General features: G+C 37.3%; 1 protein-coding gene across 2 annotated transcripts in view; it reads left to right on the plus strand.

The window, feature by feature from the left end:
* The window catches only part of LOC145689054 (uncharacterized), a 287546-nt gene that overhangs the window by 95539 nt on the left and 166136 nt on the right, over nt 1-25871 (plus strand). For both annotated transcript variants that reach the window (XM_081763184.1, XM_081763183.1), the window contains exons 3-5: nt 2433-2493; nt 13247-13405; nt 23478-23684. In XM_081763184.1, coding sequence (XP_081619310.1) covers nt 2433-2493; nt 13247-13405; nt 23478-23684 — 427 coding nt within the window. The remainder of the gene's footprint in view (nt 1-2432; nt 2494-13246; nt 13406-23477; nt 23685-25871) is intronic.

A 25871-nucleotide genomic window follows, 5' to 3' on the forward strand; every position in this document is an offset into this window, starting at 1 on the left:
TCCGGAGCATGGCTGGAGGTAGGGGAAGGAGATAGATTTGTCACCCATTTAATAGATTCCATGCCCAGAAGAATGAAGCGTGTAATAAATTCAGAAGGGTCTTGGACGCAATATTAATGTCCCCGCCTTAACTCCCGAAAACAGCACTTTTCAAAAACGCTTCTGAAAATATTTCTAGAAATAAACCACTCCTTGTATACGAATTCAGTGCAATTCTACTAACAAAAAAAAAATAAATCGCTGCAGGCTTTGAACTCAAGACCTCTTCATTGCCAAGCCCGTACTCTACCAGTGAGCTAACATGAACACGCAACCCAAACACGACTTTCAATTTCTGGTATTCGATGACAATGATGCTCATATACTTTGCAAATATTGTATTCAACTTGGGATATTCCGCAACACACACACACATCAACAAAGCGCGAACAGGCGCGCGAGAGAGAGATGAATATACAAAAGCATATTCAACGTATTCGAATGAGACTCTAAGTAACGACATTCCGTTCTAAAGATAATTTGTGTTTCTTTCCGTGACGTTAAGGGGATCGGGAAAAATTAGTGTGTCTTGAAGCAGGATCCGACTTTGGATACTCTGTTTATACACTTTCTATATCCGTAGGAATATACTGCATTTCACGAATGTAAATGACATGCTGTAATGAGAATATTGAGAAGTTACATCTGTATGACAAATAGCTGCAAATAAATACACTACATAATTTATTTATTGCTATTGAACGATTTTGCTAACTTGTATTTAACATTCTCATATATAATACCGACCTACTGTGAATACCTACCTATCTCAGATGTTATATTTTAAACACAATAATTACTGTGTTCTGCAATGATTATGTTATATATATATATATATATATATATATATATATATATATATATATATATATATATATATAACTGATGTATTTTAATGTAATTATTTTATATAATTTTTCATTCATTGCGGAAAATATAATTTTAAAAAAAGGATTGACCGAGATAAGAATCGAACTCGCAACCTTATGATTTAAAATCCGACAGCTTATCAGTGAACAAACACAAGAACTTCCGTAAACATGCTTCTAGCAAAACATATATAACGGTTCTAAAGATAATTATGCCATTCATATCCACTACAAACGCTGTTTTTGTTCTACTTTGACTTTTATTTTAGTACTCAGGCGATAATTATGTTCTATGTCTTAACTTTGAGCATTCTTTTACATATGGAAAGATTCGTTTACGTATCTAATTGTTCAATTACATATGGAGAGCGAAATGACAAACAAGCAGTGCTGACATTAATACAAGGTTTCGAAATATTGTATCATTAAGTATTTCAATCAATATTGCTTTTTTTCTACACTTGGTAACAAGTCTTATTATATTTAAAAGAAGAAAAACACATCTTCAAACTTTTTCCCGATTGCAAAGGCTGGCTTGGAGGTTTGAACCTGGTTTACTTTTATCCGAAGATACCCGAAGTTGGACTTAGAAAATTTTTGCCTCAAAACACCAATAAGGAATGCGCTCAACCTTTTTGAGACAAGGTGTACGTAAGTTCCATGTTCCTATTCTAAACCGTTTGCTGTTGCATGTCTTTCTTTCCCTAACTATCTTCCTCAAATTGTTACTTTCTCATCCAATAGTTTTTCCAAACCCATCCCCCTCCCGGATATCCAAATGGGTGGAAATTTTACCTCCGTAACTATATTTTAACCTGCGAAAGGCCATTGTACATATGTTCTCTTTCTGCTGTCAGCAAAGTAAGGAAAACAGAGTAGTGGTTTCCCGTTGTTTCTCCTCCCCCCCCCCCCCGCAGTATCCCAGCCGTTGAAGTCACTATGACCACGCCTGGGACTAAAGTCCAAGTTGCCGTACCAATCACTACGATTTCCGCCAACTTGGTTACTGGAAAACTGCTGCCTTCCCCAAGGACTCTCCGTCTGACTATTCCATTAGATCAATTCCGTAGGGATGGCCCTTCTGGTAGTAAACTGCCGCCGACACAGCTATAAATTTCAGTTTACAGCGATTTGTTAATGATGGTGATTCAGAATAATTAATATTATTGTAAACTCCTTTTCGTATGTGAAATCTGTAACGTTGTTTGTGCATTAACAATTGACACCTATGTTGGTCATCGTAAAGTGTTTCACAAGTTGTGGCGATTCTGGCCTGACATCACCTTCTTGAATAACTATAAAAATACACGCAAGCACTGAGAATTTTTTCCAGTATTGTTATAACGGAAATATTGGCATAAATTTTGTTCTTTCTCGACTCCGACTACTTTCACTTGACATGTGTACTATACGAAAATGAATACTTTACATCAAGATAAAACTGAAAAGTATAATATTCTGAAAATTATATTTCTCCACCGCAAGCAAATTTATATATTGGTGTTGTTTCTGGTATTTTTTCAGGGACCTCCTAAACCACTTCTTTTTCTTGAACTTCAAGAGCTGGAAAGTCTCGCTGACAGATGTAAGTACCACTAATTGTAAAACTAGCTGTGTTATTCATAACGAATTAAATTTTACATACGTTTCCAACACATATGAATTTATCACTAGCTTTTAATCCCGTAATACACATTCACTCAAGATGCTTCTCTATAGAATATACATAATCAAAGTTTCTAGCACGTGTGATATCATCACTAACACTCAGTCCAATAATAGAGTGATATACGTCAACGTTTTTAACACATGTGATTTCATCACTAACACTCAATACAGTAACACACATTTACTCAACATGCTTCTCTACATAATAATAGAGCATCAGCGTTTCTAGCCCATGTGATATCATCACCAACACCCAATCCAGTAACACACATTCATTAACATGCTTCTTTACAGAGTAATACACTGTAAACGTTTCTAACACATGTGAATTTATCACTAAGAGTATCGAATAACATATTCGCTCAATGTGATTCTTTACAGAATAATACACCGTCAACCAGTGACGGCTCGTGGAATAAAAGATAGGGTGGGCCAAGCCCGAAGACAAATACTTTATGGTTACTGCTGCAACTACTACTACCAAGATATTATCATTATTTAATTATTAAGTGAAGTGCTTAAAAAACTCGAAATTACAGTCAGAAAAACTTATCATACTAACACATTTTGTGTTAAATTCCTTTATTGTGGTAATATAGTCTTTGTACGTAGACAACATTGTTAGTGCATTTAATCTGTCTTGGCTTATCCAGTTCCTTAGACAAGTTTTCACCATTTTTAACGTACTGAAACAACGTTTTGATTCTGTTGTAGCTACAGGCGTTGTCAACACTATGTCCACCAGTTTTGATACCTCAGAAAGTGTATCTGTTAAGTCATTGTTACGCAGTAATAGTAATAAATCACTGGTGTTATTAATTGCGCAAAGAATATCGTTGTTGCATACGTCCGATAGCTCGGATTTCAGCTTTTCTTTCTTCAGCATCGGAATAGGGACAAGATACAACTGTTGTCATTTTCCGGGAATGAGTGTTTAAAAGTGGAAACGTTCTGAGGATTCACTTATTGAAAACGTGCGTAATACTTTCTAACAACACGCTTACTTTATTCATTTTTGCACAACTTCACGAAACCACAGGGGGAAAATGCACAAAAGACACTAAGAAGATGCACGTCTAAACTGGGGGTAGATCGCGGTTGATTTTGGATCCCTTCAGCAGAAGTAAGGCAAGAGAGCAAGGTCAAGGGGCAAAACAACTGAAAGTGCGGAATCAACAACCTCTACAGACAAAGCGAATTTTGGCGACAAGCAAGCTTCAAACCTTATCGTTCGGAAGGAGTCGGATACAATCGTGTTATGAGGGCCTACGATTTTTGGCCCATGGTACCTATATTCAAGCTGGGTTTTCACGTTGTTCGCCACACGAGTCAATGTAAGACGATACTAAGTCCACACCGAAACAGCTTAGGCCCTTTTTCCCTATGTTTTATACTGACCACGTGAATAGCGTGCCCATCAGCGTAAGTAATACATGGGAAAACTGATTTGAAGGAGTCAGAACTACTGTTTTTGATTCAGACGAAAATTATAACAACAATACTAGCAGGATAACTAAAGATACATACATTTTTCTATGTTAATACAAAAACGATGGGAGGGCCGGACCCATTGGGCCCCTTATAATGGACCACCTTTGCCGTCAACGTTTCTAACACGTGAATTTGTCTCTAACAGTCAATCCAGTGACACATATTCACTCAACAGAATAATACAGTATTAGCGTTTCTAACCCATTTGATGTCATCACTAACACTAAATCCAGGAACACACATTCACTCAACATGATTCTTTATAGAATAATACACCGTCATTCGTAGTTCAAAATAGAAATTGCTCATTTGAAACTTCTCTAAAGTGAACACTTGTATGTCACACTGAAGTAAACTAAAACAAGTTATGATTGTCAAGGTATATCTCAATCTCAACACAACTTAGAAAATATATTCTACAGGTTAAGTAAACATCTCTTTAGCTTCATCTACTAAGAAAAGTAGGAACAGTTTGAGTGATTCTAAAATAGTAGGGCCTAACGCTATTCCCTTTCAACGAATTCTTTAGTAAGAAGTGTGGAAAAAAATCATCAAGATGTAGGTAAAAGAAAAAAGCGTATTTAAGTACTAAGAAGGTGAATATGAGTCAGGCAGTCAAAAGTGTCAGTACATAGGCAGAACTCCCTTAAGAGGGTTAGATACAATGTGATGATTTGTTTAGAATCGTGGTATGAAGGATGCACATATAAAGACAGTCCATCATAGTCATGTGTCACCAATGCGTAGTGTAGTCGCTTCAGTTCTTTTTTCACTTATACCTGTATATCAATGAAATGTGCGAATGTGACATTTTTAGAGAAAGAGAGAAAGAAATGTATAATTATTTTGTAACTACCATTTGACAACACTTTGCGCTTTTAAGAACTTGAAACTCAATTATGATAAACCGCATCAAATTTGGTGCTCTGTAGTTAACTACATTATTCTGATATGCAGGGTTGCCCACAAGGGGGGGGGGCTATGACGCAAACTGCATCATTGAAATACTTGGGGGGGTAAAAATCTATATAAATATGTTTGAGAGGGTGTAAAAAATAATCGAATAGATTTTTTTTTATGGAAGAATACCTACGGATAGGCAATTGAGGGGGGTGCGTCATGGACATGAGGGGGGGCACCACTGTGATATGAGTTATTAAACACGTGCAGGGCAACACGATTTTATGGAAGCATCAAATGAATGTGAACGGTTGATGCAGTACAACAAGTGACACCATGGCGCACAGTCATGAAAGTAAGAAAAGCGAGTGAGTCTGCCCAAGGTGGCAACATTTGGCATTGGTTGTGTGATGTAGGTAAGAGCACTACCGGTATTATATTACGTGTATTACTAGCAACTGTTAATAGTGTTATAGTGCAGTTGAGAAAGGTCGGAAACAAATGCATAGACCCAACATTCATTTGAAAGGGACCAACAGCACGCCTGAAATGTGCGTTCGTCCGAATACAAGAACTCACCCCTCCTAATTTTGGTTACAGACCAGAAATGAAGGGAGACATAATTAATACACTATTATATGCAAAACTTCCGGAACTATGTTATATTCTCCGATGAAAGCTGATTTCTCCAATTCTCGAACAGCAATCGAGAGTGGGTATGGAAGTGGTCGACAGTGGTTATAGAAGTGGTCAACAGATCACAATTCACCATAGTTCTACCATTCTTCCAGGACCGGATTTAGAGAAGGTGCACCGGTGCACGTGCACTCTCCTTCGTTGTAAATATACACTATCTGAAATGAGAAGCTAGTAGCGAAGATAGCAAGACTTTTATAAGGATTCTGTACGATACAAGTATCCATCATATTCCAAGTGTTCATGATTAAAGAAATTCTTGATCTAAAGCAGGAAGCTAACCGATACAAAGAGGTCATGACTCAGTTAATGAAGCGTTAACTTTGCATTCGGAAAGTCGTCGGTTCAATTCCGGAGACCAGACACTGAGCACTTCCAGGGCAATTCCTCATTCTCACCAGAGATGCCTAAAGGCATTTAAAAATTAAAATTTAATTCAAATGTACTAGTAGTTATTGTTGCACCCCTGTCTCACAAAATTCCGGATCCGGCCCTGCATCCTATACTATACTTGCCGCGACCTTATCCTGATAGCCGAGATACGCAGCTTCAATTCAGGCGACTCCGCGCACATTACATAGTTCCTCCCGTTACACAAGTAAAACATTACTTAGGAGATCAATTCAAAGAGCTAATTGAGTTCAAGTATATAAAAATGTCAATACAGAAACAATATTTAAAATAAAAGGTACTAAATTTATTAGTAACGGGTTATGAAAATGACGTCACGACTCAGAATCGGAAGGAGAGAAGGAAAGAAAAGAGTGAAAAGCCGGTAGCTAAGATGCGAGTCTCTTGCAAGTGTTGCAAGATTATAAACTTGAAAAATCTTATAACAAAAGCAGAGGACCAGTAAAATTACTTAATTGGTCAATGTTAGAAACCGTCCACAATGGATAGGAAATGGCTTAATATTTTTATATGATATATAAATTAAATAGAGTAACTACCCCGTAAGAAACTTCATTGCCTGCTGATAAACAAAAGAAATAACGGAACTCACATGTAACTTCTGCAATTTTTGTGCAGAGAGTAACACTGCTCTGCCAAATATCGTCTTCGCGCGTGCGTTAGAGTGGGTACGTGGGTGTACTGAAACTGAAACCATGAAGAGTGTTAAGCGCGAAGTTGAAAATATGAATGAATCCGAATTATCATCTTCTCAGTATTATCGCAAACACGAGGAAGGGAAACCTCTTTAAAGTCATGCAAAGTAAATTGTCAACAATTTGTACGCTCGACTAAGAGAAAAATATGCAGACACAACTATTGAAGAAATTGTTAATATGATTGTTGCCGGTTCGCTGTGGTTTACTCAGTGCCAATGTAGAGTTGCTGTGCTTTTAGAAAAAAAAATCGTAATTTTAATTTATTGTGTGGGAGGGTGGCTCCTCGTATGTTTCTGTTTATGATTGACCTTTTCCAGGTAGATATATGAGAATAACTTCATTTCTTATCCTTTCTTACCTTAATCAATTGAAATGAATAAGCAAAATAGTTTTCATGCTCTCGGGTTTTAATTGTGAGGATTGCAAATACATGACGTGCGAATTTCCAATACATTTATTACTATTGTCGTGTCTTCATGAATTATTAAAACAAATAGACCAAGAAACATATTTTTCGTAAGCGGCAGGAAAAGGACGAGAAATCATCGCTCCGCGCATATCAGCTGAAACTCAGAACAGCGCCAGTTGCAACCCTGGCGATTGAGAGCCAAACCAAAACACACACACACACATACAAAGGCTTCCCTGTGAAAAGGTTCGCGCGCCGACATGTATTAATGCGCTTGTGATGCGGCTCTAAGTTAACATTGCGTTTAGTATATAATACGGTAGTGTAAGTGTCGTGGGTTTGATGGAACTTGGAAAGATGATTGTAGTGTCTTCACTTATTTCGGTTGCCACATCAGTGAAGCAAAGTACATTCAGTGAGTAAAAGATAGATCTCTACCCATCTTTAAAATGAAGCGGTCGGTGACAAATATACAAGTAAGAGGAGAGAAAATAGAACAGGTTTCAAGTCTTCGTTATCTGAGTAGTATTATAAATGATGACTTCAAATACGAACGTGAAATGAAAGCAAAAATAGGAATGGCGAAAAAAACATTTAGGAGGTAGGAAAGTCTATTTTATGGATCCTTGAATAAAAAGAATTGGCAGAAGACTTACAAATTTCACTTACAATTTCTAACTTTGTAATTCGAGGTAAAATACGTCTAAAACGAACAATTCGCTGTACTCTTTTTTCCCGTACTATATTCTGATGGATGTATGTATGTTCATCCAAGTCACTGCATGTATCCTTTAGATATGTACTAACCCGCCATATCCTTTGCATATTTCAAAACTTCTCCCTTCGTTCCCATTTTCGTAAAATAGAATAGTTGCAATGACTTTTGAGGTAACCCTCCTAGATATTTTCCTTTTAATTTGTTTGGATAATTACACTTTCTCTTGGTGGATCGTGGAAAACTGGGAATGAATACACAAGAACAATACTGTTCACACTTTAAAGTTGTCTTCACGGTGAAAGTTACAATAACAGAATTTTTAACCCTTTAAGGATTTCCACTTTTTAAGGTAAATTTTAGACTTTCACTGAAATAGCTACTGCTTTCTTTCTATTTATCGTAGGATCATGGTTTATACCTTTTTTTTTTTCAGGATGAAACATATTTTCCAATGATACCACTCGCTTGTCCGTATTATACACCAGAAACGGGAAAATCGGGTAAAACCGGAACATTTTTTTTTTTAATGTTTGCGTCCCCCTGACCCAGGCCTGAGTTCACGTAGGGATCTGAATATTTCTTGAAAAAACAAACACTGTTGTGTACACAATACGTGTGCAAAAATTTCAATCTTGATATCTTTAAAACTAAGTTCGCCATAAATTTTGAATGTGTGATGACCCCTTTCTTTCATATATAGCCTATATGTATACTTCAAAAATGTACTGCGTCATTACTGTTTAACCTAAAGTCATGGTTCAAACGCCATTATCTTCAGTATAACCAACCCTTTCCACTGTATCATACACCTGAAATCGGGAAAAATCGGGAAAAACCGGAAACTTTTCTGAAAAAATCACCCCTTCGGAACACTTGCGTCCCTTGGGCCCGAACTCAGATTCGCGTAGATTTAAAAAAAATGAGAAATACCGAAAGGTACACACAATCCTTATGCAAAGCTTCAATCTTGAAAATTAAATGCGTGAAAAATTTGTGAAATTTGCCTTAAGAAAAAAATTAAAAGTCACGCCCCTCCGTCCCCACTTGGCGCCGCCAAGTTGACCATCCGGTTCCAAAATGCATCTGGGGTGTTATTTTGTCCATTCTTGACTTGACGAATAAAAAGACCCTTCTTAAGTACCTGTTATAGAACCAAAATAAGCAGTTAAAAACGATACTACGCCATGGTAACGAAAGTTATCAAAAATCCTAAAAGGGATGTAAGGAAAGTCTAATTTCCATCAAGGTTCACCCAGCATTACTTGTAAGCGACAACTGTTGTTCGCACATTAAAAACAGATATGTTACTCCGTAATGCTACAAATAAGGTAGAATATTTCTATCAATTAAGTATCGATTATTATTTTCTAAATGTTGCATGATTAATAATAACTTATGTTGTGAATGAAAATCGGGACATTTTGGCGTCCCGAAATATTTATCGGGACATAGGGGACATATGATGGAAATACAGGGCGTCTGGGATTCTTAAGTATAGAATAATTGTGTTACATTTGAAAATAATCTTTAACTATGTTATTTTACGGAATAAAACATTATTACCTGAAATATTATCTTAAAAAATTAAATTTTATTATAATTTGCAGTAAGAAAGAATTGAGTCGTCCAGTTCCGAAACGGATCTTCTCCATTTACAGAAAATCCCAGAAAATTTAGAAAATATAAAGGATCTCCATGTTTCGTAGAACTGGGAATACTTCAGTCTGTTTATGAGAAAAACCTGAACACCCTCAAATATTTCCAGTTCTACAAAACGCATCGATCCAACAATTTCACTCGGTTTTCTGAGATTTTCCCTAAATGGACGACTCAATTGTTCTTTACGGAGGTAATCAAAATTATTTCTTTCAAACATAAATATCAATTCTATGAAAAGATTACAACGCACCACATATTTGTTTGTAAGTGAGTACATTTATATATGCAATATTTTTATTTGGTGATGACACAGCGTTAGAAACGTTCAAATTTTATACGGAGTTAAGTTAAAACTCTAAAACTAAGAGTTCAACGCTCTCCCACCGTGAATGCAAGTCTGAGCCCTGATCTGGTTTTAGCTAATGTGTACCATAGGTGCGCACGCTGAGTGCCAAAGAGCCCCACTCGGGTTTGTATTTGAGAGAAGTTCCCAAAACCAGGAATTGAATCGGCGACCTAATGTTATAACAAAGTCTAAGTGGAGGATAAAGATTATTCCCACAAAAACTAACGTCATGGACATTTACTTGTAAAATATACAAAGTACATGCACGATTAGTAATTGACAGTAGAGGAAATATATGCATATATATATCATCATCATCATCATCATAGGTATTCTGCCTTTATTGGCAGGTCACTTGCCGCAGCTGAGAAGCTTCCATGCTCCACGGCCCTCCGCTAACCTTTTCGTCTTCGCGTATGATCTTTCTGTTTTAATATCATCCATTAATTGTAGTCTCCTTCGCCCCCTCCCTCTCTTTCCCGCCACCATACCCTCTAGGACGTCCCTCATGATACAATCTCTTCTTAGGCAATGTCCCAACCAGTTTCTCTTCCTCTTCCTAATAATATCTAAAAGTGTTCTTTTCTCACCCACCATTTCTAACACTCTCTCATTCGTTTTCCGCTCGACCCAACTAATTCTTTCCATTCTTCTCCACACCCACATTTCGAAGGCTTCCAGTCGATTTTCGTCACCTTTACGTAATGTCCACGTTTCCGCCCCATACAGTACAACACTCCACACGAAGCATTTCATGAGTCTTTTTCTCAGCTCTTTGTTCAAGGTCCCACAAAACAGACTTTTCTTTCTTTTAAAGGCTTCTTTCGCCATTCCTATCCTTGCTTTTATTTCACGTTCGCATTTCATGTCATTACTAAGAACACTACCCAGGTATCGAAAACTGAATATATAATTGAATATATATAATTAGCTGAAATAGAAGCGTTAACACTCCTAATAACGAATATCCGGCTATATTCAATTTTTACGTTTCTTTCCTAAAGTGTTTAGACATGACATTAGGTGAACAGGCAAACAGCAATAGTCGTTGTCCATAACTTCTCACCAAATAAAGATACCTGAAATCTGATTTCAGATTTGACATCCTGAGCAAATTCTAGCCAAAGGTCATGTATCACATGACCCACCTATCGTTTCAAATAAAACAAAATGAAATTCAAGATGTCGACCGTCCGTGAACCATTATCCAAAAGGTTTGCCCTTAGCCATATTGTGCATTTCCTACATCAAGTTCAATATAAATAAATCGGTACGGATTTTAAAAGGAGTGTGAGGGGCTGTTGAAACACTTCGACTTGGTATTCACCCACACTTTAGTCTATTCTCAAAATTAGAAACATAATTGGCCCATATGGGACTTCTCTCTTTAACTTCCTATTTAACAAAGGATTCACTCGCGGAATAGGAAATTAATCTTTAGGAGTACAGAAAATAGTATTACACAATACAGCTTTCTATTTAACAATTTCCTGAAGGAAGATTCGTAGATCATTTTACAAAACAATTAAAGTCGTATTAAACTCGTAGATATTCCCCATTCAAATGTTTTCTAAATTTCCTAATTATCATAATGAAAAAATATAACAAACTTTTCGAAGATACCATATAATTATTACAATTCTAAAGATACTAAATTCTTTCCCACATTTTACGTCGAATACTATGTAATATTCGAAAGACTAGAACGATGTTCCAACATATCAAACTGAATTTTCAATATTTGACTATCCCTTTACCAGGCACGTAGCCAAGCGGGGTCCGGGGAGGTCCGGACCCCCGCCCCTAGAAGCCAGAAATGAAATAATAAGGAAGGAATGAACAAAAAAGAAACGAGATAAAGAAGAATCAGTGTTAAAAATAAAAAGCTACAGTAAGCTTTTGGTTACTCTTTCTTATGAGGATTTGTATTATTTGCAATATATGGTAGCAAATGAGTGGGATATGAAGGAAAATTTAGGGAATTTGATATTCCTAGAAAAGTTACGGAATTCTCAGAATTTCTGCTACTAGTCAAGGAAATTTCAAGCTTCGAAAGCATAGTGCCGTTCTGTAACAGTATGGATATTTTTATCATAATTTTTCGTCAAATATTCTCTGCAGTATCAAACATGTTATATTCCGGAACAGTTTTCTACTGCTCCTTTAACTTCTCATTTGGAACAGACAGTAGTTAGTAATGGAAACAAAAAAGTTATGTGGAAAGAAATTTCTGTTAACATTTAATTCAAATGAGAAAGAAAGACTGATATTGTAAAATTCTTTATAAGATATTATTGGATATGTACTTTTTATAATAATTGATTTCATAATGAAAGGAAAATTGTTATATTTGAATGATCAAAGGAAATAATGTAAATATTGAAAAATCTTTTTCAATACTTTTTTATATTCTTTTACTTGAGATTTCTTCATAGTTTGTTATTAAAATACGTATTAATATATCCTCATTTTATTGTCCTAACAAACCAATATATGTTGCCAGTAAAATAGTTTAGATTGATCTAGTTTCTGGTGTGATAACCACAGTACTTCATGTCACGACCCCCTCCCCTCGCATTTCGAAATCCTGACTAAATGAACTAATATATGTTGCCAGTAAAATAGTTTAGATTGATCGAGTTTCTGGTGTGATAACGACCCCCTCCCCCGCCTTCGAAATCCTGACTAAATGAACTAATATACAGTATGTTGACAGTAAAATAGTTTAGATTGATTGAGTTTCTGGTGTGATAACGACCCCCCCTCCCCCGCCTTTCGAAATCCTGACTAAATGAACCAATATACAGTATGTTGCCAGTAAAATAGTTTAGAATGATCGAGCCCCTGGTCTGATGAGCACAGTATTTCATGTACGGACCCCCTCCTTACGAAATTCTGGCTACGTGCCTACCTTCACCATTGTTGTCATAGTATAAACTTATGTCTACAAGGAACGAAAATAGTGAGCCATAATTATCGTTTTGCCCACTAACTTATGAATGGCGCTGTCTACCTTTCAATTGACTATCAAGATCTCTTATTCTCTTCTCTGTCTCTATTATTATTATAATTATTATTATTATTATTATTATTATTAGTAGTAGTAGTAGTAGTAGTAGTAGTAGTAGTAGTAGTTATAGTAGTAGTAGTATTGAAACGGTTACAATGCACAGTCTTTTTTTCAAAAAATAATAAAACACATTACGAATTGGTGTATGTTACGAATTGGTGAAATTTTTCCCGAAACATTGGCGACCCTTTGCAATTAATGTAAGACATCTATCATAGCCTTGTACAATTTCATTAAGCAACATTTGTATATACATTTGATTTGTTTTCCAGGTCCTCCTCTGGAGTACGACATTACTCTGAAATGTATTCTCAGGAATTTCGCCATTGGACCTGATATTCCAAACAGACCTAATTGCTGTCCTGTCTTTGAAACCTCGAATCCTTGCTGCTGGGAGAGAGCACCATTACCTGGAAAAAGAGATGCACTGTGTAAGTAAAGCATAAGAACACAAGCAAATGTGAATTACTGTACAACATTATTTTAATCATAGGCGCCAACTTTACTTAGTTCCGATTTTTGCTTATATTTAGTATGCAAATGTTTAATACAAAACAAGGGCTATACATAACAAGGATGTTATAAATAGAGGATCTGCTCGTATGTATCGTCATCCTATTAAATCGATGAAGCCAAAAAACAACCGAGCATCGGCAAAAAAAACAACCGAGAGTCTGATTGGCTACTCTCGTTTCCACCATCGTCTGATTGGCTGCTTTCGTTTCCGCCATGATTGTTGGCTCAAAATATTGCGATCCTATTGGAAGGAGTGGGCAGAGTAGGGTGGCGAAACTGTGACATATGGCTTCAAGATTTTGTTGTAAGGGAAGATTCTCTGTTTTATAAGATCCTTGATACATAACGCAACATTACGCGGTTCTTATTCATTTGCTTCACCGTACTAGTACAGAGTTGCCAGCTCGTGACCTTCGCTTAATGTGGCGAACGCAGGGTAGGAAACCCCTTTTTTTAATACGGCTTCTAGAGTTGTTTTTGGCGGTTTGCCCCGATTGCAAGTTTTATGCTCTGTAGTTGCCGATCACTGGTCGCTAATAGTTTAACTTTGTAGGTAACTTTTTCCCGGTTCGTGGTACGCGTCTTATTCGCCAGCTTAACAACTTTATATTACATTGGCATGAGAAAGGTTGTTCCGCACCCATCACTATTTTTCGATGGGTGCTTAAACTCCCGAGCACCCACGTACTCGGCACGGTTTGGGTACAAAACCTCGCGGCCAGAACCTCGCGGCGACAACCTCGCGGACCAAAACCTCGCCTGGTCAAAACCTCGCCTGGTCAAAACCTCGCCTCCCAAAACCTCGCGACCCAAAATCTCGCCAGGCCGAAACCTCGCCTGGCCAAAACCTCGCCGCCCAAAACCTCGCGGGACAAAATCTCGCCGGGCCAAAACCCCGCCTGGCCAAAACCTCGCCGCCCAAAACCTCGCGGGCCAAAATCTCGCGGGGCCAAAACCTCGCCTGGCCAAAACCTCGCCACCCAAAACCTCGCGGGCCAAAATCTCGCCGGCCCAAGACCTCGCGCCCCAAAATATCGCCATACCCAAAATCTCGCCTGACCAAAATGTAAATGTTCCAACAGATGATAAGGATGACGGTATAAAAGACGCTGTTTCAGAAGAAGTATCACGGGTATTTGACCAAGTCCCGCGATACCATATGAAAATTCTATTTCTGTGTTAGAGGATTTCAATGTGAAGGTAGGGCGACAGGATGTTTTTAAACTGGTTATAGGGAAAGAAAGTCTGCATAAGGAAAGTAATGACAACTAACGAGGTTAGTTTCGTGAACTTTGGAACATCCAAAAACTTAAAATTTTAACAAAAATCTAATAATATTTATGAAAATATGAAACAATATATGAGTTTTTACGACGTCCCTTGATTATGTCCTATAGGTTAAAGGAGACGTAGATGACCAGGATGAAGGAAATGATCGAATAAAGAAAGTGGGAGGAAACGGGAATAACCCGAGAAAGCCCACGCACACGATGTTTTGTATCTTCTTCTTCTTCTTCTTCTTCTTCTTATTATTATTATTATTATTATTATTATTATTATTATTATTATTATTATTATTATTATTATTATTATTATTATTATTATTATTATTATTTGTAATGTGGAATTGCATATTAGGAAACACATTGGGTAAATTTTAAAGAAAAGTTTCATTCGCGGCGAGGTTTTGGCACGGCGAGGTTTTGGCCCGGCGAGATTTTGTCCCGCGAGGTTTTGGGCGGCGAGGTTTTGGCCGGCGAGATGTTGGGCGGCGATGTTTCGGCCGCGAGATTTTGTCCGTATACCACTCGGCACCTATGATTGTAATATGAGACTCCATCAGGTCCACCCTAATTCCAATTCATACACTTTTGTTAAGAGCAGAAAGATTCAGCCAAGACTGTACTAATATCTAACCTTTTCACTTAACCTAACCTTATCGTCCCTAAGGTTTCTAAAAGTGAAAGTAATAATAATAAAATAGTAAATTTTAAAAAACACAGGTGAAGCATGCTTTTAAAAGCGGGCATTTACACATTTGCTAATTTTGCAGTAGGAAGAAATAAAGTTTGGCTTGAAAGGGCTTCTGAAACTGTACCGCTATAAAAAAAATCTTAAAGCAAAATAAAACAATCGTTTTGTTATGTTTCGTTTTGAATGAAGAACCCCCTCGTGGCTAAGCGGTTAGTGTACTCGCCCCTTGGAGAGGGAGACCTGGGTTAGATTCCCGGCGGAAGCTCATATGGTCGGGATTCCACGTTAACCTGTAGAGGTCATAGTGGCTCAGTGGTAGAGCGCTTAGCTCTGAGGCGAGAGATCTCTGATCCGAGCCCCAGCCAGGTAAGTTTGTGATAGACAACATCGTGTAAGTGGGTTTTCTCGGGTACTCTTGTTTCCTCCTACATTCTCATTCCAACAGTACTTCCATCATGATTCACTTACCTAAATTATCCGTCTTCCCTTAGCCTATCAGGAGGAGCCTAGTCATGGGACGTTAAATTGAAAGATTTAAGCGGTAAGTCCAGGTCTCATATCCCTCGCTGCTGAAAGGGACCCAAAACTCAAATTAAAATAGCATCAAATGGTTACGAATGAAAATATACTGAAGCGAATGAACGAGCTGGATGTAGTATAAACGCAGTAGCGTACCTAGATGGTAACAACTGTCTCGGGAGGGGGGGGAGGGGTCAGCCAGAACCCAGACCATGAAATATATCATGAGTTTACTATAAACTTCCAAAAATATAAAAATAATAGCTTCAATTATACTTGCCACTCAAAAAGCTAAGGGCCCCTAGGCCCCCGGCCCACGGGTAGATCCCTCACTGTACAAATGACTAACTTCACACTGTGATCTGTATTTAAAACGTTTCAATTTGCAGATACCATGTTGTATAATCCGACACAGCTCATCTCAAAGACTAAGAAACCGTTGAAAAACGAATTCATCAAGGGAAAGAACGGAAATGTTCTCTTTCAAAAACAAGTTCTTCAAATATAAAGTTGTTAGCTTGAAATATTTCAAAACAAAATATTTCAAGGACCTGATTCTCTAACATATCTTCTGCAACAAAATAAGCAATTTGCATAGTTAGTCCAGTCAAATTACATCAAAAACGGGCCAAACCTAGACATTTGGAATAAAAAGATGGGACCTTCTGGAATTTGTTCGTAATCTCTTCCTCAAGAACTCAAGAACCTCCAGAAAATCAAAAAAAATCCACAATTTTGAATAAATAGTCTACCATCTTGGATTTCTCACATGCACTTAGTTGTTGTTGTTGATTTTGAGTTTAACGTCCCGTTCAGCAGCGAGGCTATATGAGACGTGGACCTACTGATTAACGTGGAATCCGAACCACTTGAGCTCCCGCCGGGTGCACTTAGTTTATTCAACATAACTTCTAAACTAATTAATGTAGCAGGTTCATTCTTTCTTTATTATACTTCTAATATTATAGGCAATGTAACAAGTTATTATCACTTTCCTCCGATAACCATTGTTGCATAATTTTAGGATAAAGTGAAAACTTGGGATCTGTATTAGGGGACATATTCTTTTCATTGCCTCATACAAGTTAATAGAGTAGAATTATGAAAAAAGTTGTTAGAAATTTCATAAGATTTAAAACGATGTATATATTTTCACTATATACAATGTCAGAGGTGCGCAATGAAGATTCAAACGTCATCGGACTGCGCACAAATTGTGTAGAAACATATGAATGAATCCATTAACATGAAGAAAAAGACACTTAGTGATTTGAGACGGCTTTTCATTGCAATTTCCGATAAGTATCAACAGGTTTTTATTAACGAGCTAGCTTAATAAATAGTTCGTAAACATTGGCGTCCACAGGAGGTGAACAAGAACCCTAAAAGTATACTTTCTCACTATTTTTCTGTATGTATCCCTATGTGTCAATTCAAATTAGGGTTTCAGATAAACGTTTTAAAACGAAGATGAAATCTATTAAAATATGTTTTACTGATGTTGGTATCGTACAAAAAAATCGAGTTGCCCGTTTTCTGCCTTTTTGAATAAATAGCCCTAGTCCAGTCCAATTACGACACAAATGGATCAAACTTAAACATACCTAAAGAAAAGATTAAACCTTTTAGAATATGTTCGATTTATTGATTTTATACTAAAACAGTCCCAAAACTCTAGTTGCTGGTTTTCCATAATTTTTGCGGCCAATCATATGAGCAATATATAAGGTTTATCACAAAACGCAATGGTAAGTAATGTATTGTATTTGATGGTTATGATGGTCGACCTAGCGTAAAGGATATAAAACACTGGACAAGAACAAAGAAACCATGAATACGCGTAATCATTGAGGATAACATCCACGTTGTTCGTTTAACTCAACAGGAATTTCTTTCTAACACAAAGAACAAATCCAAATTGATATCACTTTTGACGAACCATCTCGAGAAATCTAGTTGCACCGTACATCAATCACCTGGACATCTAGACACATTAGTTGTGTTAGTCGTAACAAATGTTGCAAAATCTGGCTCTTCAGTAATAGTGGGAGAAGATTCAGATATTTTGGTTCTGATGGTAGCACTCGCAACAGCTGAGACTTACATGTTTCTTCCTGGCTCGAAGCGACGACATAAGATATACAGCAGTACCAAACTTCAGAGAGTAATGAGAGATATGGTGAACTGCATTTTATTTTTGCAGGCCTTCACTGGTTGTGATACAACTTCTGCTCCACACAGTAAAGGGAAGAAAGTTGCGTACAAAATACTGGGGAAAAATGAAGAACTGTGTCGAGTTTTCAACAACCCAACATAATCTGCTGATGATGTGGTAGCTGCTGGAGAAAAAATGTTCTTAGCGCTATATAGATGTACAGAGAAAGAAAATCTGGATATACAAGATTAAGCATGTACAAAAAGATTGTATCCAAACAACGCATTAGTGACACTTTTAACTTAGCAGGAATATCTCCAATAATAGCTGCTTCAACTCAGCATAGTCTCCATGTGTTCTATCAAATTCAGCAGTGAAAAAATCAAGAGATGACTCTAACTGAATGAGGCTGGAGAATGTTTGGTGATTATCTCTTCCTGTAACAACATTTAAACAACCTGCTCCAGAAGATTTGTTAAAGTTTACAGCATGCAACTGCCAGACAAATTATGGATACAATTGTGGGTGCAAAAGAAAAGATCTAGATTGTACATCATTTTGTGGGCAGAGTAGTGGACACGGATGTGGTGTTAGCACTACTTTAATTGAAGATGCAGATGAAGGAAGTGATGATGAAACTGTCACCAAAAGCAACTTCTTTGAGAAGGAAGTTAACGAAAACTTTGGACATTCAACTGCAAAACACCATTAAGAAAAGTAAGTCTCAAAGTACAATGGTATATTTAGAACTTTTGTTTAAGTTTATTTATCATCGCAAGGCTTTTTACGGTACCATATACACTGATCAGTAGTTGAATTAGAGATAGCAGTAAAGTTGCAGAAACCACCCTACAGAGGCTCCAACAGTACATGTGAATGAAATGCATCGCGAAGGTACTCCTGCTTTGTATTGCTTCTATCTGTATCCGTGTCAATGCAGTGTGTGATGGGCAAAATGATGGGTGAGTGCACTTGACCGTGGTCAAATCGTAGGGGCCAGACGACTGCGTGGCTCGATTTCGGAAGTGGCTGCGGCATTTGAATATTCAAAGGCAACTGTGTCAATGGTGTATGGCTTCTGGTAACACCGCACCCACACAGGCAAACTGCCGCGGGCAGGGGTGTGTCGATGACAGGGGTAGAGGTTGAGTGGTCTGCATCGTAACAGCCGATATATGGGCCACAGTGAGTCAAATCGCGGAGTGGTTCAATGGAAGACAACAACGCCGTGTCAGCAGCCACACAATTCGCAACCACCTGCTCGCCATGGAGTACAGAAGCCATCGACGCACGCGAATATCCCTTCTAATAGCACAACACAGGAAACCACTTCCAGCATGGGCAAAGGAACACTGCCTCTGGACCGTGGAAATGTGGATAAAGGTTGCCTGGACAGCTTTACATTCGTACATGCCGATGAACCGGTAACGGAACGCCGCCAACCGCAAGAGGAAATGGATCCACCGTGACAGCAGGGAACTATGCAGGCCGGTGGTGGTGGTATTATGGTCTGGAGCATGTTTACTTGCACTGAAATGGGTCCCCTATCACAGTCACTCGCAAGTAAACGCTACCGCGATATTCTGGACGCCATGTCATGTCATTTGCTCGGCTGCTACATCCAGATGGTAACCTCATTTTGCAGCAGGAGAATGCGCCGGTCCAACCACCGCTCTAGGACGGCAGCAAACTGATTTGATGAGCACTCCTCTGATGTGACAACACGATCATCGGATCTCAATCTGATCTAACAATGCTGGGACCCCATGAAACGACGCCTTCGGCTGTGGACCCTCTTACAACTATACTGCAAGCTCTGTGGGAGACTTTGCAGCAGATACGGATTGAAATTCCACAACAACACTTCAGGCGCCTCGTGGAGTCCATGCCGCGGTGAGTACCCGCCGTTATCAAAGCGAAAGGTGGTATTACTCGATATTAGGTAGGAGTCTACAATTCAATTGGTGATCACTTTGTATTGTCTTCCTATTTATAACTACAATACTTTTAAGTTTAGCAGCTCAATAGATGCGCAGAAGAATCTAAGCACAATTATAAAAGGTAGTACGTAGAGTGAAATAGTGAAAATAATGAAACAGGATATGATGGTATTTTCTGTAAATCGGATACAAAATGCATCTCAAATAATTCCGGTAAGTATATATTCGCTAATTTTTAATAATTAATCCTTTGTTTAAATCACCATTTTAATTTTTGTTTCTAAAGTTATATTTTCAAGTTCTAATAGATAAAACTTTAAAGTACACTGAACTTATAGTAACGAATGCGGAGAAAGTGATAACTTATTATGTAACCTATAATATTAGAAGTATAATAAAGAAACAATGATACTTTTACATTTATTGGCTCAGGATCCATAAGGCAAAAACTATGTGCTGGGGAAAATTTCAAGATAGCGTACTGCTTATTTAAAATGGCGGAAAACGAGCAACTAGAGTTTTGGGACTGTTAGTATAATATCAATACATCGAACATATTCTAACAGGTTTAATATTTTAAAACACATCTTAACAACATCAATAAAACATATTTTAATATGTTTCATCTTCTTTTTAAAATGTTTACATGAAACCATAATTGGAATTGACACATAGGCCTACATACAGAAAGATAGTGCGAAAGTATACTTTCAAGGTTCTTGTGCACCCCCTGCGGACGCCCCTGTTTACGAACTATTTATTAAACTAGTCGGACTTCTAACCCTATTGATACTTATCGGAAATTGCAATGAAAAGCCGTCTCAAATCACTAAATATATTTTTCTTCATGTTAAATGATATATTCATATATTTCTACACAAATTGTGGACAGTCTGATGGTGTTTGAAGCTTCACTGCGCACTTCTGACATTGTACATAGTGACAATATATACATCGTTTTAAAGCTTATGAAATTTTCAACAACTTTTATTCGTGCACTTTTTCTCATAATTCTACTCTATTGTATGAGGCAATGAAAAGAATGTCCCCTAATACAGATAATAATTTTTCACTTTATCCTAAAATTATGCAACAATGGTTACTCGGTGGAAAGTAATAATAACTTGTTACACTGCCTATAATGTTAGAAGTAGAATAAAGAACAAATGATGCCCCCTCCCACTCCCTGGCTCAAGAAAATCTATACGTAATATAGTAAACCACGTATATTGAATGAGGCGTATAGTTTCTAAATCCTCCATCTCCTTCATGAAATGTTTCGAGAAAAACAGGAAAAACTGATAACTCAGAGATTATGTGAGATGAAATTTTCTTTTTAGAAAGACTTTCCTGCTTTCTGGACATTCATTATAACTACCAAATGATAAAAATCTCTCTCATCATGTCGGGCATGGAAAGGAATACCAGTAAATCTACTTATCTAATTTTTTTGAAAATTGGAGATGGCGGATTTAGAAACTATACGCCTCAAATAAAAGAAATGCCAGACGTAGTATAGCAGCCGTGGAAATGTCCCCTAAAAATTTCTTCGCGCACCCCCGGTATAGCTAGTTCATTCAAGTATCGTGGATAATATTAGTTCATCCAAGTCTCATGGGCATCACTAGTTCATCCGTCTCGTGGGCATTACTAGTTCATCCAAGTATCGTGGGTATCACTAGTTCACTCAACTATCGTGGGCAACACTAGTTCATCCAAGTCTCGTGGCATCACTAGTTCATCCAAGTTTCGTGGGCATCACTAGTTCATCCAACTCTCATAGGCATCACTAGTTCATCCAAGTATCATGGGTATCACTAGTTCACTCAACTATCGTGGGCAACACTACTTTATCCAAGTCTCGTGGACATCACTTGTTCATTCAAGTTTCGTTGGTATCACTAGCTCACTAAACTATCGTGGACAACACTAGTTCATCCAAATATCATGGACATCACTAGTTCATCCAAGTGTAATGGGTATCACTAGTTCACTCAACTATCATGGTCAACACTAGTTCTTCCAAGTTTCGTGGGCATCACTAGTTCATCCAAGTTTCGTGGGTATCACTAGTTCACTCAACTATCATGGTCAACACTAGTTCATCCAAGTTTCGTGGGCATCAGTAGTTTATCCAAGTTTCCTGGGCAACATTAGTTTATCCAATTCTCGTGTCATCACTAGTTCATTAAATTCTCATGTGCATCACTAGTTCACCCATGGCTAGTGGACAACACTAGTTCATCTATATCTCGTAGGCATCAGTAGTTTATCCAAGTTTCGTGGACGACAATAGTTTATCCAATTCTCGTGGGCATCACTAGTTCATCCAAGCCTCGTGGGCATTACAAGTTCATCTAACTCTCGTAGGCAACATTACTTCATCAAAGTCTCTCGGGCAACACTAGTTTTCATCCAAGCCTTAAATCTGAAACACTATTTTCGTGCCATATGGTTCATGGTATAAAAACTATAAATTGAGACAGTGATTTTATAAACACAATGAAGATCATTTACAATACTTTAAGATGCGCAAGTCATTACAAAATATGGTTTAAATGTTGGTTCACGCCTTTTGTGGATACTTTCTAAACGTATTTAAGGAACAAACAAGGAATTAAATGCAATCATAAATTTACAAAAGGGTACGAGACAAGGAAAGGTTTTTCGAAATTTGGGACATGACTACAAATAATTCTTCGAGAGCTGATACAAGACTAGATTTTTAAAATTTCACTAGACGAGACGAAAAAACCTTATTTCTCGTCTCGTTTCGTCCCTTTATCAATACTATTTGCTACTGAAAGCATGTGCTATCTTCTAATATTGTTTGTGGAATAGTTGGTTAACTAAAAATAGATAGGTTATTGTGTCTAGTTAAGATAAATTAGTATACATGGCAGCCGAATTGACGCTTAAGTGAATCAATTACTTCAATATTGTGTATGCACCCGATGAAATACTTGCTTTTAGCTAGAAAAGATTACGACATATTCACAAAGTTTTCGTCTCACTAAGAACACGCAAAAGCGGTCCTTCGCGGCTAAGCGGTTAGCGTACGTGCCTTTATTGTGGAAGACCCGGGTTCAATTCCCGGCAGGAGCTTATGCTAAGCTGTAGGCCCAGGTCTCATATAGCCTCCCTACTGAAAGGGACGCTAGACTGAAACTCAGGCTGTTGTTTTTTTTTTTTTTTAATAACACACAAAAACGGATCGAATCGGCTCCTAAATTACAAGGTTGACAACATCACTGTATGCGGATTGAATGTTGTGGGAGCAGCACTCAAGGTGAAGTGTCAATTCGGTTGCCACTCACGACAGATATATCAACGTAATTTCTGCATAGTTATTGCGTTGTTGCTGAAATTTGACTGTATTTTTATTGGTTTGCTGTTTAGGTCCAGTAGACAATACAGATAGTATGCGCTGTATACTTTACAATCATATAGCGCGATTGCAGCAAGTACAAGAAGATCTTAGTTTAACGAATTTCGCGATATTCAGCGATGCTCTGCCATCAGAGAAATCAAAGAAAGGAGGAAAGAATAAAGGAGGTAAAAAGACGGAGGATCTGGAAGAAGATGTAAAAGCTGAGGACCTCACTTGTAAGTGCCACTTTCTTTCTATTCAATTTAAGGATTCCTCCATTCATCCTAATTAGTAATGGTTAAACACTTTTCCTTAAGTATAGACGTATCAGAAATTTTACATCGTAGGTTTACATAACTGTGACGTAATTTTATGACAATAACTATACCATCAAAAACTATTTATGCACTTCCATGGATTATATATATGATTAGTTTGCCAAGTTGATTGAATGATGATTGTTATATACAGTATAGTTCCCTCTCAATACTTGCTGTTACATGATTCTTACAGTGTAAACGAAAGTTGCGCCAGTACAGAGCAAGAAATGATGGTTTCAAGATTGTTCAATTTTTCTATCACTGTTAGCATGTTATTTCAGAATCAAGGTCATCGCCTTACTAGTATATCATAAATGTCTAGTAAGTGACAGTTTGCTGTCGTTACTTTTTGCTATGATCAAAGCCTTACGCCGTATAGTTCACATGGATACTAAATAAACGGAAAACGTATTATATTTCCGGTAACCTTCACGAAAACAGTATTGTGAGCGTAAAATATGACAAATATGACTTTTCTGTCAACCTTTATATCAGATGAAGTCCTGCCGTCTGTTGTTTCTATGTACACTCAACTATTTTCGTGAAGGATCACCTGAAATATAATACATTGTTCCTTTGTGGTTGGCACACATGTCAAATATACCGCGTAAAAAAAGTTAAGCTAACTATTAGTTACTAGATAATTACGTATGATACCGTAAGAAGTTGATGTCGTTGGCGATGAAATAACTTCTCCTGTGGTACACAAATTGAGTTCTTTTAACAGCATCATTTTTTTTTCTGTATAATGACTGGTGTCTGGAAGTTGTTCTTGATTAGCTAACAAGAAATTGTTCTTGATTGCCTACTAAGGAATTGTTCTTGATTGGCTAACAAGGAATTGTTCTTGATAGGCTAACAGCAAATTGGTCTTGATTGGGTACCAGTGAATTGTACTTGATTGGCTCTACGGTATTGTTTTTGATTGGCTAAAAGGGGATTGTTCTTGATTGGCTATCCACTCTTTTTCATTAGCCATTCCATTCGGAATTGGAGAACTAGTTTCCGGCTTTTTTCAACCCTAATTATTATTTTTTAAAGTTATTTTCTGGTTTTACGTTATTCGCTATAATTATATTGTATTTTGTTATTTTAGTATTTTTTCGACCTGTGGTTTAATTTCGATATTTTTTTCTGTTTTAGTATCTTATTTGTAGTACTTTTACTGTGATTTGAACTACAATATTTTTAAAGGAAATTTAATTTGAACTTTTAACGTACAGTATGTGTCAGTCATTGTTCTTATCGTGATGGGGCAAAGAGCCTTGCTGCTGGCCCCCAATAAACCATAACAATTCGTTCACTCATTTGCTGAAGTGTGTATACAATTTTGACGAACCCTATATATATCAAATCATTTTTAAAAGTTCAATCTATGTTAACCAAAAGTACTGAAGTAACGAATTGTATACATTGACATATAGCACAAATGTATATTATTTAAAAAAATGTTTTAGGAAATTTTTCAAGATAGATGTACTAATATATATATATATATATATATATATATATATATATATATATATATATATATATATATATATTTTTTTTTTTTTTTTTTTTTTTTTTGAGTGAAGTTTAAACTAACATGAGAGAAAAATCAATCTTCAATATATTTATAACAAGATGGTAAAGACTACCACTATTACATTATTCAGTGTATCGACATTTTCCAATACCCTAAAATTATGAAACATGATCCTTTAATTTTTGTAAACAGAGATTAACAAGGTGGATTGGGATCCATAATGGGACATCAGCACTTGCGCACGCTTTGTAATAAAAGATGAGTCGACTGGCGTATACAAAGGAGTGTTTCGGGGAGAGAATGAGGAATTAGATTTCTGGGCTTTCGGCATCTCTGGCCATATCATCCCGTCATGTATGAGGGATGATGTCCCTCAGCGAGCACACGATCTGGAGAAAGAGAAGGAAGAAAGGATTGAGGAAGGAAGGAAGCGGCCGTGCACCTGAATGTTAGGCCAAGGTTTGGATGAGGAAAACCCAAGAAGACCTCATTCAGGATGGATGTAATGAAAAAGCTTTCACATTTTTTCCACCGAGAATGAACCCGGGACTGCTCGCACCAAAAAGGGAGGGTTT

This window comes from Thermobia domestica, chromosome 7, assembly GCF_964235325.1.
Source record: "Thermobia domestica chromosome 7, izTheDome1.hap1.1, whole genome shotgun sequence".
NCBI lineage: Eukaryota > Metazoa > Arthropoda > Insecta > Zygentoma > Lepismatidae > Thermobia > Thermobia domestica.